General features: G+C 38.9%; 1 protein-coding gene across 1 annotated transcript; it reads right to left on the reverse strand.

Moving 5' to 3' along the window:
- Nucleotides 1-508: 508 nt before the first annotated feature.
- txndc5 (thioredoxin domain containing 5) lies at nucleotides 509-9,581 on the reverse strand. Its single transcript, XM_084746880.1, has 10 exons — nucleotides 9,322-9,581; nucleotides 7,615-7,767; nucleotides 7,050-7,155; nucleotides 6,248-6,344; nucleotides 5,054-5,169; nucleotides 4,645-4,731; nucleotides 4,023-4,181; nucleotides 3,071-3,153; nucleotides 2,152-2,281; nucleotides 509-1,157 (listed from the first exon to the last, which is right to left on the reverse strand). The coding sequence occupies exons 1-10, from the start codon at nucleotides 9,504-9,506 to the stop codon at nucleotides 1,035-1,037; spliced, it is 1,239 nt and encodes a 412-aa protein (XP_084603006.1). The 5' UTR covers nucleotides 9,507-9,581; the 3' UTR covers nucleotides 509-1,034.
- Nucleotides 9,582-14,124: the final 4,543 nt, after the last annotated feature.

Genomic DNA, 14,124 nt, shown 5'->3' on the forward strand with positions numbered 1-14,124 from the left:
CCAGTAGAACGGCTCCAGAAAGTGGAGCTAAGATCCTAAACTGCCTGTCTTACCCTCAATACTGGCTCCAAGGGTCCTCTCACACTACACTTACACATTCCTAAATATAAAACAGATTACCCCATGACCTGCATCTGATGGGTGTTTCTGATTAAACAGAGAACAACGTAAATGGTAATAACTTTAAAATGTTCAGTAATGGAAATATGGGGCAGCATGGTCCAGGCCTGAGACCCTGAATGCTAGGAGGAGTAAAGAGGGAGGGCTGACTGAGAGCACAGGAGTCAGAAAATAAGAAAGATGAATAATTGAAATCATAAGTTCACTAGACTCCTGTGATGACAATGATGCCTCCGTCACCACTTCATCTAGTCTTTCATGGGCGTTTCCCTGAGAGTTAAGTCAGATAGGCCGTCACTGGCATGGATAGAAATTACCCTCAACTTAACACTCAACTTCACATTTGGGCAACACAACCTTTACAAACTTCTGAATGACAGTACCGTAACATTAATGGCTTGTGATTTAACAACAGATCCCATGTATAAAATTTAGCATTTAAAAAAAAGTCATATTGGCTACAGAAATATTCATCAGAAACAATTTTTAAAGGGGCAGAAACTGGGATATCTGTTCTTAAGGTGCTACCCTTTTAATAAACAGTTTGTATTCGTGTGAGGAACTGTGGTTCTGATTGGTTGAGCAGTGCTTGTAAAGTGGTTGTCAGACATATAACTTCATTTGTGGACCCAACCAATAGTTTTCTCCTAATGAGGAGATTTCAGGTTGAGCAACAGCAATGAGTAATACATTCACATCCAAAACACTCTACTTAATCATTGTGTCTGTGAACACTGAAGAGACCAGACTGCGTCAGTCTGTGATTGGCAGACTCCTTTCTGAAGAGAACCCGAGTGGAGAGAGAGAGATAGAGATAGAGAGAGGTTTGGCTACTGTAGGAGAGAAAGTGGTGTCCTACTGGCCAGTTATGCAGTGTGTGCGAGCAGAGTGGTGGGGTGTCGAGTGGTACGTTTCTACAACTCATCTCTCGCCTGTCTCATCACAAAGCTGTGCAGGCTCTCCAGGTCCCGCCCGCCGTGATGCTCGTCACCCTGCACCCCGGCCCGGAAGATGATCAACGTGGGGTAACCTCGAACCTAAATGAAGAGGGAAGAACAACAACAGAGGCTCATTCCACATGCTTTGTCATCTTTCAAAACCATTAAAGGCAAATATTCTAGTTTTTTTCCTCATAGTTGTTGCTCTTCTGGTATTAGTTGTTTAAAATTGAGAAATATTTTTACTTATTATATAATCATTACTTCTAAAGCATCTGGTGTCTTAATTTATAACTTGTTCATGACACCCAGACACTTACAGAGTACACCTTGTTTAGTTATAGACAACATTAAAGCTTAATTACAATGTTTGTCCATATGTTTGCAGTAGTGTTAATTTCCTTGCTGAGGTAATGGACCACTGCCAAATGAATATGGTGGAAACACCGCTTATGTAGCAGTGCGATGGAAATCCCAGATCACTCCTACAGTCTGATCAGCTCTTTCTTAGTCAAGGATTCATTCTGAGATATGTGGCAGACTTCCAGACAGAAACATGTCCTCTGTGATAGAGGTAACCTTTTTTAACAGTAAAAATGAAATAGGATGTTAAGTTTTATATGAGAAGATAACAAAAATACAACACAACAAAAAGGTCAAATTTTATCATTGTGAATCATGACTCAAGTCTTCAGAAAGATAACTGACCTGTGGATTTTGAACTCTGATGCAGCAATTCTGCAAGCAGTACAATGTACATTGTATACAGCGACCAACCAGCTTAATGATTATCCATTTGATTTCAACAAATCTAAATAGTAATGAGAAGTTCAAGACTGTATATTTTAAAGATGCAAACAGAGCTTTTTAAAATCACTTCATTATTGATGAGCTGTAGTTTGAATGAAGAAGTCTAAAACCTTGTCAGCGTTAATCAACACAATGCCCTGGACTTTCCTCTGTGATACATCCTGTACAATACACTTAATGCTAAAGAAAAAAAAATGCTGACAGAAGGTGAGTGAGTGAAAAAGCTTTGGAGTGCTGCATGTTTTGATGGGGTCTTAATTTAGAACCTGTTCATGACACTTACAGAGTACTTGTTGCAGAGTGTGCGCTCCACAGTACAGTCCACTTTGGCTATCTTGACATCAGTGAGGCCAGGAAACTCCTTCTTAGAGAGATCCTCCCATGTTGGAGCAAGGTTCTTACAGTGGCCACACCTACAGTTGAAAACGGAGAGAGACTGTAATGTTAACAGTTGACTAAAACACAAGGGCTGTAACAAAGCCTCTATTCCAGTTTTCAAATGAAACTTTGAATATCTTGTGTTAAATTTTATAACATCAATACCCACCTCCCCAAAAATTCTCAATTAATGTGATTTTAAAAAACAAAACAAAAAACAATAACTCTCTTAAAACCAATGAATCACTGTTTATAGAGATGCCTGCCTTAATTTGTGTGCAGCAAGTGTCAGAGCTAACAGGTCTTTGACTGAAGAAGCATTAGATGTGAATTTTATGTGAATTTTGGAAATGATTACATTCATGTTTTTCAAATGATGACTTTCAGACTTTTCAGCTCTCTGGAGTTACTAGAAATGTTTGGAAGAAATGAGTCGGAAACAATCCTATGAAGCCACAACTGGACTCTAATTATACAAAAAGTATCATACTAATAAAAGCAGTGTTAGTGAGTGTCTTTTGGAGAATAAAACAAAGTAATTTGAGTCACTTCGTGTATTTGTGGTATTACGACATGCTTCTTATAAGTCTACAAATGATGCAACTAATGCAGCAAAGTCAGGCATAAAGTTAGGTTCAAACAGAGGTGACTTCATAGTGTGCTGCATGCTGGAGCTGAATTAGAAGCAGGATGTTCAAGATGTGAGTATTAAAAAAAAAAACGGTACATACAACTATTAAATGCATTTTACATCTACAGGCTAAATAGCATAATTTTAATAACCAAGTAATTTGTCAACTTGTTTAAAAAAATGCTGGTCTTACCATGGAGCGTAGAATTTGATGAAGGTGAAGCCTTTGGCGACAGTCTCGTCAAAGTTGTTCTCTGTCAAGGTCAACACACTGGACTGCAGAAAGGAAACAAACTGATATTGAACTGTGCTGGAGTGTGATGATCCTTATGATCATCAGCTTGAAAAACTTTCCATTCAGGGTTTATACAGCTTTTTAGTAAAATAGAAGCGCTTTCAAGGTACCTAAACAAAAAATGTCCATATTCTCCAGCCTTTATCATCACATACAAATTGTTAGCATTAATGCAACTGCAAAATTAATCAAAATATATGATCCCTTGATTATTATTTAATCCTTATTAATTTCTAGAGTAAGGAATCAACAAGGAACTTGTTTAAACATGAATGACAAATGTGATGATGGCAGAGTTTCATTTAAAGAAAAAAAATTAAAAGTTGGTTTACATGAGTAATTGTGCTTTTCAAGAATTCGTAACCTTAAAAACATAATGGGTAAAACTAAGCATTTTCCAAACTTGGTATGAACCCTGAACATCCGAGTTTCTCAGTGTTTTGACAAAATTGCAACTTTCTGGTCCCTATTCATGTCCACATCGTCTCATTGAAAGACATTTACATGTCACACAAAAATGTGACTTGTAAATGCAGGAAATAGCTAGCCTAACCATAATTGCTAGTTGAGAGGCACATAGTTGAGTGGGTGATATGCTGTGAGATTTTTTACTCAAATGCAGGTAAAAATGGCCACCATATATTTGGGCCACTCTAATAAAACATCAGTAGTTGTGCACTCGTCTCCGCCACACTGACAGCTACTCATGCAAAGCAGATTCACAATGAAAGAAGCTGTAATAATATACACAGGCTGTGATGCTTGTGTAGCGTAGTTGACACCAGCATTCATTACATGATGTGGTGTTTTGTGTACATTTGTTTCTCAAATATACTTTGTTCACACCCACCTTCACCTCCTCTTTGGCTGGCTCATCAGTGGGGATCTCATTTGCTTTTTGATCATCACTTGGTTTCTCCTCTTGCTCCTCAGTGATGGCAGCCTTCAGCTGGTTGTCCACAAAGTCTTTGAAAGAGTCCAGGTCTCTTTTTCCTTTGTACTGGTCTGTCTACAAACACACACACAAAATAAATATCTTGCTGCCACTGCCATAAATGTGAGACTATTCGAATTATGCCATTGACATTTAAATTTAATTTTTCTTTGGTACTCTGGAACTTAAAATTGACCCTGGATGGCTGGGCCTTATTTTGAAAACCACTGACATGTTGACACACTACGATTACAACACATATCAAAACCAAATACAATATGTGCCTTATAATAACTGATATCACTGACTGTAAAATATTGACTGATCATTATCATTTTTTAACTACACCAGTGTAAACACCACATAATGGCTGTTGTGATTAATGTGCCAGTATTTTTACTATGTGTTTATGTGTTTAATCATCTCACTATGATGTAATGTCAGGCAGGTTGTTACAGTTTGCAGTAAAACTTAAAAAGTGTTGAGAAGAAACAACATGATGCTGGCAGGCTGTAGCAGTCCAAAACGTCTTCCTTACCTTCTGACCGTTGTAGAAAAAGAGCAGTGTGGGATATCCCCGGACGCCGTTCTCAGAGCAGACCTCATAGTGCTGCGTACAGTCCACCTAGATCATAAATGTATATTTGTTTTATTAGAGGACAATGCAAACAGAGACCCTGCAAATTTGGATAAGAGGTGTGTAAGAATGGCTTATGCAAACAAGCAGCTTCTCATATAACCATCATCCTGTTAGGACAAACAGGCAACAGGATGGTGGTGTAAAGAGAGCAGAGAGCAGATGGAGAACTGCCTCAACACTGCATATTAATGTAGTTTGCCGCCCTGTTTTTACACGTCACAGTATGTGGCATTTTATTCTTTCAATATCTGATTAATTCTTTATGAGCAGTGGTATCATGAACCTGTACACTATCTGAGGGACCCACCTTTCCTATCTTGACGTCATCAGAGTGCTCAAAGGTGGTGGCCAGCTGCTCCCAGGTTGGGGCCATGGCTTTGCAGTGTCCACACCACGGAGCAAAGAACTTAACAAAATGTGCACCTGAAGCAAGACGAGAAAAAAGTGGTTAAGAGCTCCAGAAGAAGAAAATTAAAGACGAAATGGAAAATAAAAAGGATCAGCCTTCTGCAAGGGGCTTACAGAAGTTAAGTTAGGTTTATAATGAATTTTGCAATAACATTCTGCCCTAATTTCTTTTTTTATGTGGGAGTTATTTTTATTTCTTAAACTGTGGTGATGTATCAGTGGATTTCAGGATTATGTTCCTTCTCGGTTTTCTTTGTCTTCTAACATCTTAGGACTATGCTGAGATAAGTGTTTTTACATTAACATGTTATCTTTTGGGTTTGTCATTTCTGTATCTGATAATCCATAACCAAAAAAATAAAAAATATCAAAGAACATAAAAGAATACTATAAAAAAAATATTTATGGATTTTCTCTGCTAAAGTAAGGCTGAACGGGTTTATGTGTTCAGATTTTTGATTTGATGGAGTGATGTAAAAAGTTTATTCCACTTAAAAAACTCAACACAGCCGTAAAAGAAAATATACACCCCTTACGCAGAGGTTATGCGCAACCAATTACACAACGTTTATTGCAGCTCTGTTGCCAAGAGGTGAAGTTGGGACCTATAAACAGTGTTTTTAAAATGCCTATGTCATATCCTGCTCTTTTACGTCTCCGAACAAAAAAATCATTTATTTTTCTTCAAAACCAAAACACTTCAACTTCAGCGCAGTCTAAGGGCCACAACTTCAGCAAGACAATTATAGTGAGCACTGTTTGTTTTTGCAGTCGTTGTCTGAAAATCCAGAAACGTGAGGTGACAGGAGACGAGTGTTCTACAGTTGGTTGACTGACACTGTGGACTGTGGCTCAGGTACTTGTGCTGAAATGTCAGCCATGTCAATCAAGGCAATGAGGAGTTTCCATTCTCTAATGAGGAATCTAGAAACACTACCGAGTGTGGTTGAAAACTGAAAGCTCAACTGAACGAAAAAGAAACAATTTATCTGTTGCAGGCAGGATGCAGCTGCATAAATACATAAGAAGAAGTTAACCATTCATTTGCTTAAGTTAAACAGCACTTTCATGAAGCATTATAAATGTTCTTTACCTTTGGCTATGTGAGCCTTAAAGTTGAGAGCAGTGAGCTCATACATGCCCTGTTTGGGCTCTGGGGCCTTCGGAGGCTCCAGTTCACTCTCTGGTTCCTGGAGGACACACAAGAACAAACATCCATGAACACCGTTGCACCGTAAGGATCACTGGTTTCTAAAGTTGAGGTATTAAAGGGATAGTTTGGATTATTTTGGGGGGTTTTATGAGATAATAATTCATAGTCAGTGCATTAGCTACAGCAGATGCCATTCAGCCCCTTCAGAGGAACAGACTGCTGTGGACACTATCAGCAGCAAAAGGTATTTTAGCCACGTAAAAAAGGTCTTACACCCCCCCCACCCCACCCCAAAAAAACTATATCAGTTTAAACACAGTTTCCATTCACTTCATCAGAATATTTTCACCGCTTTACTGCAGTCAGAAGAGCATTTTCTGATGAGAAACAAACATTATATAAGCCAAATATTGCTCTCTCCAAACCGAGTTGGTGAATCCAATTATCCTTTTAAATCACTGCAGTGACACAATAGCACACACAAACTAACAGGTCAAGGCAGCAGTAGACAAAACAATATAATTATTACAATATAATATTTGTCTTGTAGAATGGTGGTTTCCCATCAGAAAAGGCTGCTTGATGGTGAGGGAAAGTGGAGAAAATATTCTAAATAAAGTGTACATTTTAACTGATAGGGATTTTTTAGGTGTACCTTTTTTAAAGCAGCTAAAATACGTTTTGCTTCAAATATACTTAAAATATTTGTAACTATCCCTTTAACTGAATGAACACAACTCACCGAAGGCTCCTCCTGGAGCGTCTTTAACATCCAGGTCTCCAAAGACTGTAGATCTCTGGGCCCCTGGTACTTCACTGCCTCCTGGTCTGGCTTAAACAACTTCAACCTGGACATGACACATTCTTATTTTAATTAAATTAATTATGGAATTGTAGACTGATGATTTCAGTCTAAAGCTTAAACAAGTAAGTTCACTAAAAATAAATGCATGCATGTGCAATTGTCTAACTAGTAAATTCACTCATCATTACAAGCTCTAGGACCTCACAATTTATTATATTTTCATCATAAAAGTTCTGACAATCATTATCCAGTGACTGCTGTGTTTGCAGGTACAGTAAGCAGTCAGCAACACCCAAGTTTTAAGAGGATGTCATTAAGATACTGGCAGAATAATCAACTAAATGCAGGTCAATGTGTCACTTCTCTGTTAATCAATAATGAAAAGGACTGTTTACTTCTGTGGTGTAAAAGTTGTTTTTTCCTGCATCCAACAGACACAACTTCTTCAATTAATTTGTTTGAGTAAAATATAAACTGATGTATTGGTGTGACAAACACTTACGTGGGGTAGCCTCTAACCCCGTGAACATTAGAGCAGAACTTGGTGTCCTGGACGCAGTCTACTTTGACCACGTATGCTGGGGGATCATCCATGCTGTTGTATTTGTCTGCCAGTTCGTTCCATGCTGGCTGCAACCTCTGGCAATGTCCGCACCTTAACACAAGAGTGGTACAATTACTGTCAGTGTACAACAGAAGCTATTCTTAAATGTTTCACATATTTTGATCTGGTCAAATACATCTTTTGTACACAAAGTCTCTGAACTCACTACACTTTCCCAGGAAATGCAGAATTACATGAATTACAGCCCCTGATATAAAGACGGTAAAGTCACTCAACACTGTCTGGTTTTGCTATAATGCAAGACGAATTTCAGGTGGAGCAACAAAGACTGAACTAAACTTTGGTCTTGAATAAGCGCTTGGATCTTTATTTATAGCGTTAGTACTTACGATAATACAAGAAAGCAAACGATATTGTATCTTTTTAAACCCGTGGTATTGAAAAAGTATTGATACTTCCATACTTTTGACAACCTTGATGCATTGTATTCTTAAAAACATGATGATGCAGACGGGACCTACTACTGAAGGATTTGATTTCTCCACTCTCCTTTCAATGATCAACAAGAAACTAAGACTTGTGGTTATTTGTGGTACTGTCCACTAATGCAAGGATTCCCAAACTTTTTTTTTTTGCATATTAGACCACAGACCCATCTGGGCAATCTAATTTTATTTCTAAATTTGAAGATACTAATGTCTTCATAGTCAATCAATGATCAAACTATGATCACAATAAATTACAATCAAACTGCAGTTTGAAAACCACTCTCCTACTGAATACAGACAAATAATGTAAGATCGTGTCAGTCAAAAAGTAAAAAATTTGTTGCAGTAAGGAGACATTCAGGCCAAATGTAGAGAAGGCAAAATGGCACTTCGTGCAACTCTCAAGTCCATGTGAACAACACCAGCCTGGATATCAAACAAAGATTTGATCCTCGTAAAGATACCCACGATAGATAACTGACACTTCAGTGGTGAGAAAGGCAAGAGTTGAACTTCTGGTCTTATCTTCAGACACCTCTGTTTTTTATCTCCATCTACATTAAAGTGGACTTGAACTGCGCCCTTTACCGTGAATCCCTGACACCGTTCTCAGGCACCTCTGAGGATCCGTGAACCCCATTTTTGTACCGCTGACATAACATCAGTCAATCAGTGCATGCCACGTAAGCACAGCTCCCCAAACTACGACTTTGAACTTCGATTCATTCATAATGTCTACACTACTGTGAATAAGCATAAAGTCACAGTTTGTATTTAATTAAGTTCTCCGTTATACGTCAACTCGAAAGTTTTCAACTAAATTCCAACAGCTAGCAAACTACTAGCATTGTGAACACCGAGGCCCTTATGAAGAGTGTTCCAATCCGCTAAACTGCAGTCGGCTAACGCTAACTATTTGGCTATGCTAGTTAGCCGCTAGGCTAACCACACCATTTGACCAAACGGAAGAGGCTAGGTAGCGAACTGGCTTCTCTGCTACTAGCTTGTTTGCTAACTTGCCGGCTAGCTCTAATCCCATTCTAACACCCATTTTTCTATTTTCGGACTGTGTGTGGGATGCTACAGAAAGACAAATGTTACTGCCATTCAATTTATTCACCGTCGTCTAGAAAAAACTTGGTAACTGTTCACTTACCATGGGGCGTAAAACATGACAAAGTGGGGTGCAGTGGGCACCGCCTCATTGAACATCTCCACCGTGTACGTGTGCTTGGCATGCTCATCTTCTTCTGCATCAGCGTCACAAAATACACTTGCAAACAGTAACGAAAAATAAATAAAACACAACAAAAAGTGTGTGCAATTCAGTGCTGAAGCCATGGTGAAGCTCTCTCGGTGGGTGCACAGTGTCCCTGCTGGTGTGAAAAGAGCGACTCTGAACGTGCACGCCCCTCTGGCAGCCTCACTTTAAAGGAATGTGGACTGTGGATGGGACACATGCAGATGGAGGTTCCTGTTAGCGCAGCTGGGCATGCAAACGGGATGTTGTGTAGATCTGTGGCAGCCCGCAAGCGCTTTACAACTCTATTCGACCTGACAGGTTCAGGCAAGTGCCATTCTTTTGAGAACTATGGAAGCCTATTCAAGAAAAGGAACTTTACTGGAGAGGAAACAATGCATAAACACTGCAGTAACAAAAAGATAAAGTGTGTTATCCCTACGCTGGTGTATGCACACTTGCAGTTGTGCTGTTTTTTTTACTGTTGCATGATGGACTGCAATAGTTATGAGGTATTTATTCAGTGGTCCTCAGTAGAGATGAGATGCTACAGAAGTTTCACATCCCGATTATTATCACGGCTATCATTGTTATCGCGGTATTGTTAAAATATGATGAAAATGTCTAATAACTACTGATACACTCCCTGAAATAATTTCACCAACTTTTATATAGAAAACTTCTTAACATTTGAAATGGCATCATATCCTTTGCGATGTTGATGTTTTTACTGATGCAAAACAAATTCATGTTGCTGCTGCATCTGGGAGATACCTGCAAACTTCGGGGCGATTTGGGGATTTTTGTCACGGTTTATCGTGAAACGGCTACTCCTTTTGTGTTGTGTTGATTATTTGCAGCAACCCATTCAGTGTCACTCCTCTGTGAAAGTATTTACAGGATTATTAGTTTTTTTCTGGACCTATTTTCCCATGTTTTTGTGACTATTGGGAACAACTTTTGAATAGTCTAGTATTGAGGGAGACTGCAGCAGACAACAGCCTGCAATGTAATCCCTACAGGAAAATGTGCACCATCAGTATCTGTCCACTAAAAGTGCATGTTTTGTTACTGACAGGATCAAACATTTTTGTGTCTGATGACATTATATAAATGTTCTTAATGAGATAGACATTTTTGTTAAAGACTAAGAGCCTCTTTGTTTGACTAGAAACAGTCTGTGCTCGCTCTAAAGCCACCACGCTCCATTTACAGAAACAGTAATTTCATGATCGTAAAACACACTTCATTCAAACTTGACAGAAACAAAATAAAATATGTGTAACATGTTTTTAGTGTTTTTAGAGATTTTAATGCGTAAATGTTACACATTATAACTTTAAAGTCTGCAGTTTTTACTAAACAGGTGTCAGACCAGAGTCATCATTATACTGACAATATTGTGTGATAGCTGTGCCACATCCCTACATCACCATTTATTTTATGGGTAACCTTATGTAACCCTTAATAGAAAGGTAGTCTTACGCTAGATTAACAATTTAGCACCATATTTTAGATGATGCATATGAGGTTAGCACAATTTCATGCATGAAATATCACTTTAAATGTTAAAGGAAATCCAATGAAGTCATACTAAGAAGCTCTGTGAGAAAAATGTTATTACGCCATAATTTAAGAGCGTGTAGACATTTAAGAGAGTTAGTTCACCTCTGTTAGAGTAAGGAAAAGCCTAATTGGCTGAATATAAATGGTCCAGTAAGTTCCGGTTGACTGCACCACTTTGGCAGGCAGTCTGAGTTTCCTTCACACCTAGGGCTGTCTTTCTAGAACAAATTGACCGCTCTTAGCATGCCTAATAAATCTATTAAGACATCCATGAAGAGATGAAATATTATGAAAATACACTCAGTATTAAGAGAACATAAAGTTAGCGTTTTTTTTGCTTAAACTGTAAAAATATGGACGCGCCGGCTCAGGTGTCACATCACCGCTGGCTCAGATGACAGAGGCTGGTTTTCTACACCGATGGTCAGATATGAGTCAGAGTTGCCTCCTCAATGATGGAAACGATGCTTGAGAGTGAGAACATTTTAAGCAAATATAATTAATCCAATTTATTACATTGGATAAATAGTGCCTCTCATGGGGGCTGTAGCCTGGTGTAATGGAGACAGTGTCTGTAAATAATGCATCTATTCCCACGATGTTGTGTGCTTGTGTGTGTCTGTTCCCAGAGTACCTGCTGGCCTCATGGATTGACAGCTCTTTGGCGAGTCCTGGCTTCTCCACTCCTCTTCTCTTCACTTTTAATACAGTCATGAAACCAAATGGAGACAGCCTTCATACGTACAGTATTTCTCTTTAATCATCCCCCTTTTTCTTTCATCTGGACAAGAGGAAGTGTGGGAAGAGGAAAGGAAGAGGTTACAGCATGGAAACAGACCGAGGTGGCGCCCAAAGCGGCACTATGGTACCATATATAACACTATTCCAGATTGTCGCAGCAGCTCTTTCATAAAACCAGCTCCTCTTGAATGTCTGTATGCTAAAAGCGGGTGAAAATGATCCTACCATACATAGTCTGTGTCTGAAGATAGAGATATATGTTACAAGCTGAGGTGTTTATGAACTCCTCTGTGTGTGTAGATGTGTGTGTCGGTGCTTTTGAGGGAAGTTGTGTCAGGAGATTGTCGTGCTGTTCCCCTGCCAACCATTTAAATTCCACTCTTAAACACACTCATGCATGCACACACACACGGATTATTCTGTCCACGGGGAGCGCAAACGTTCAATGGAGAAGCAATATACTTTAAGAGGCTCCCTCACAGAGATAGATGATGCTACACTGACCTCGGGGCTGACGAGAGGCGATCTTTAACCCTGTAAAAACTCAAACATGCTTTCACTTTGAAGAACTCGAAATGTCTTAACCTTTGGCTGTGACCTCACTTGCAGAGAGCAAACTACAAAAAATACAACAGACAAATCCAAAGGGTCAGTGGCCTGGAGATGTCTGAATGCTTTTTGACTTGTGTAATGGAGCCAAAACTGTTTTTTTTTTTTTTTTGGCCTAGCAGATATGCATATAAGAAATATAACAATTTGTTTCCATGTTTTCAGGCTTAAAGAAAAAAGTACATTTATTCAAGTTAGATAATAACATAACATTCTCATGTCTATAAGCTAAATGTGAAGCTACAAACCAAACAAAACAAATGTGGGACAAATATTATGTTTGTGTAGGACAATGTGGGGCATGTGAGCAATACTGATGGGTCTAAAATTTTGATATGTCTAACTTAAAAATAAATATTTTGATTTTGATTTGCCTGCTGGGTAGCACACAATAGACATATTCATAAGTACTTTCCCAGTCCTTGTGACAGTTGCATTTACTTTTATTTGTGGTAGTTTCCATCATATTCTCTCTAAATCCACACAGTTTTGGGGTGACACCCATTTTTCCCTGCTATCCTTTTCCCTGTCCATTGTAGTGGTTTGCCTTTTGACAATTAGAGCCAATCAAAATGTGGGACATCATCTCAATTTGAGGGATGGTGGGAGACGGGATAAAAATGCCATGTAGTCTCATATATAGTGGAACAACTGGTCACCCTACAGCCAGGATGTCCCCATTTTAGATGGTCTGTCCCAGTGTCCCTGGTTTAAAAAATATAAAAAAAAATCTATGTGAAATATGTTATGTGGCAACAAAGACCGGACGTTTATGTCTAAATCACGTTGTGCTCGTTTTGGCCAACAGAGGGGGCTGCTCGCTATAGCAGCTTCATGTAACTCTTCTTCCTCTACTACTTACTACAATACATGCTTGCACTAATTTTAGATAAAACTGCTGTGGAAAACTCTGAGCCCGAATCTAGTAAGTTTCAAGTGAATCCACAACATCACTGCAAGCCAAGTAGAGTGGAGAGGAAGGAAATCACAGAACCAGTCTGCCAATTTATTATTTCCAACAATGCTTTTCAGATAAAATACAAAAATGAATCATCGACACATCCTCGATTTATCGGAGTGTTACATTTTATGACCTGGGCCATCTACCTCGCAGATTAACCACAGTGTCTGCAATTGTAACTGCTGCTGTATCTCCAAAGTTGGTATTATGCTTTTCACATCTGTGAGTGCGTGAGGGTCTGCCGGAGTCCGTGTGATGTAAATTTCATCATCAGAGGGTTTATGAATTGGCTCTGTGCAGACATCTGCGTACCCGGTTGGCAGACTTGTTCACGAAAACTGCGACCACTGCAGACGTTGATCTACTGAACATGCTTGGAAATCTTCCTCCAAGTGGACTTCAGAAACTAGTTTAAATAGAACTGACTCTGTGAGATCCACAGCTGTCAGTGTATGCGTCCATTTAGGAGTAAAATAACCGATTAATTTTGATACCAAGTAATAAGTAAAGTAAAGTGAGTAATTTATAACACTTCCTGTGTAACTTGCCCAACACTGGATATCAATCTTGCTATGTAACTCTCTGCAAGAGAGTGAGTTCATATGTATTTCCAAAAATGTGACAGTATTACTTTAAATTTTATTTTTAAAGATTAATAAACTCTCTCAGTACTTTTAAAAAACACACGAAAGTGCCACTGAGTGAAAGAACACTGAAAAAAACTGAGTTTTTTTTCTGCTCCACATCAAAGGTATTTTTTCTCAACTGTTATGACTGCTATGATCATATTCCTGCTCTGATTTAGTCCACTGTGCTGACATGAAGGTGTCGGCAGTACAAGA

This window comes from Lutjanus erythropterus, chromosome 21 (assembly GCF_056507025.1).
Source record: "Lutjanus erythropterus isolate fLutEry1 chromosome 21, fLutEry1.hap2, whole genome shotgun sequence".
NCBI classification, from domain to species: Eukaryota; Metazoa; Chordata; class Actinopteri; order Lutjaniformes; family Lutjanidae; genus Lutjanus; species Lutjanus erythropterus.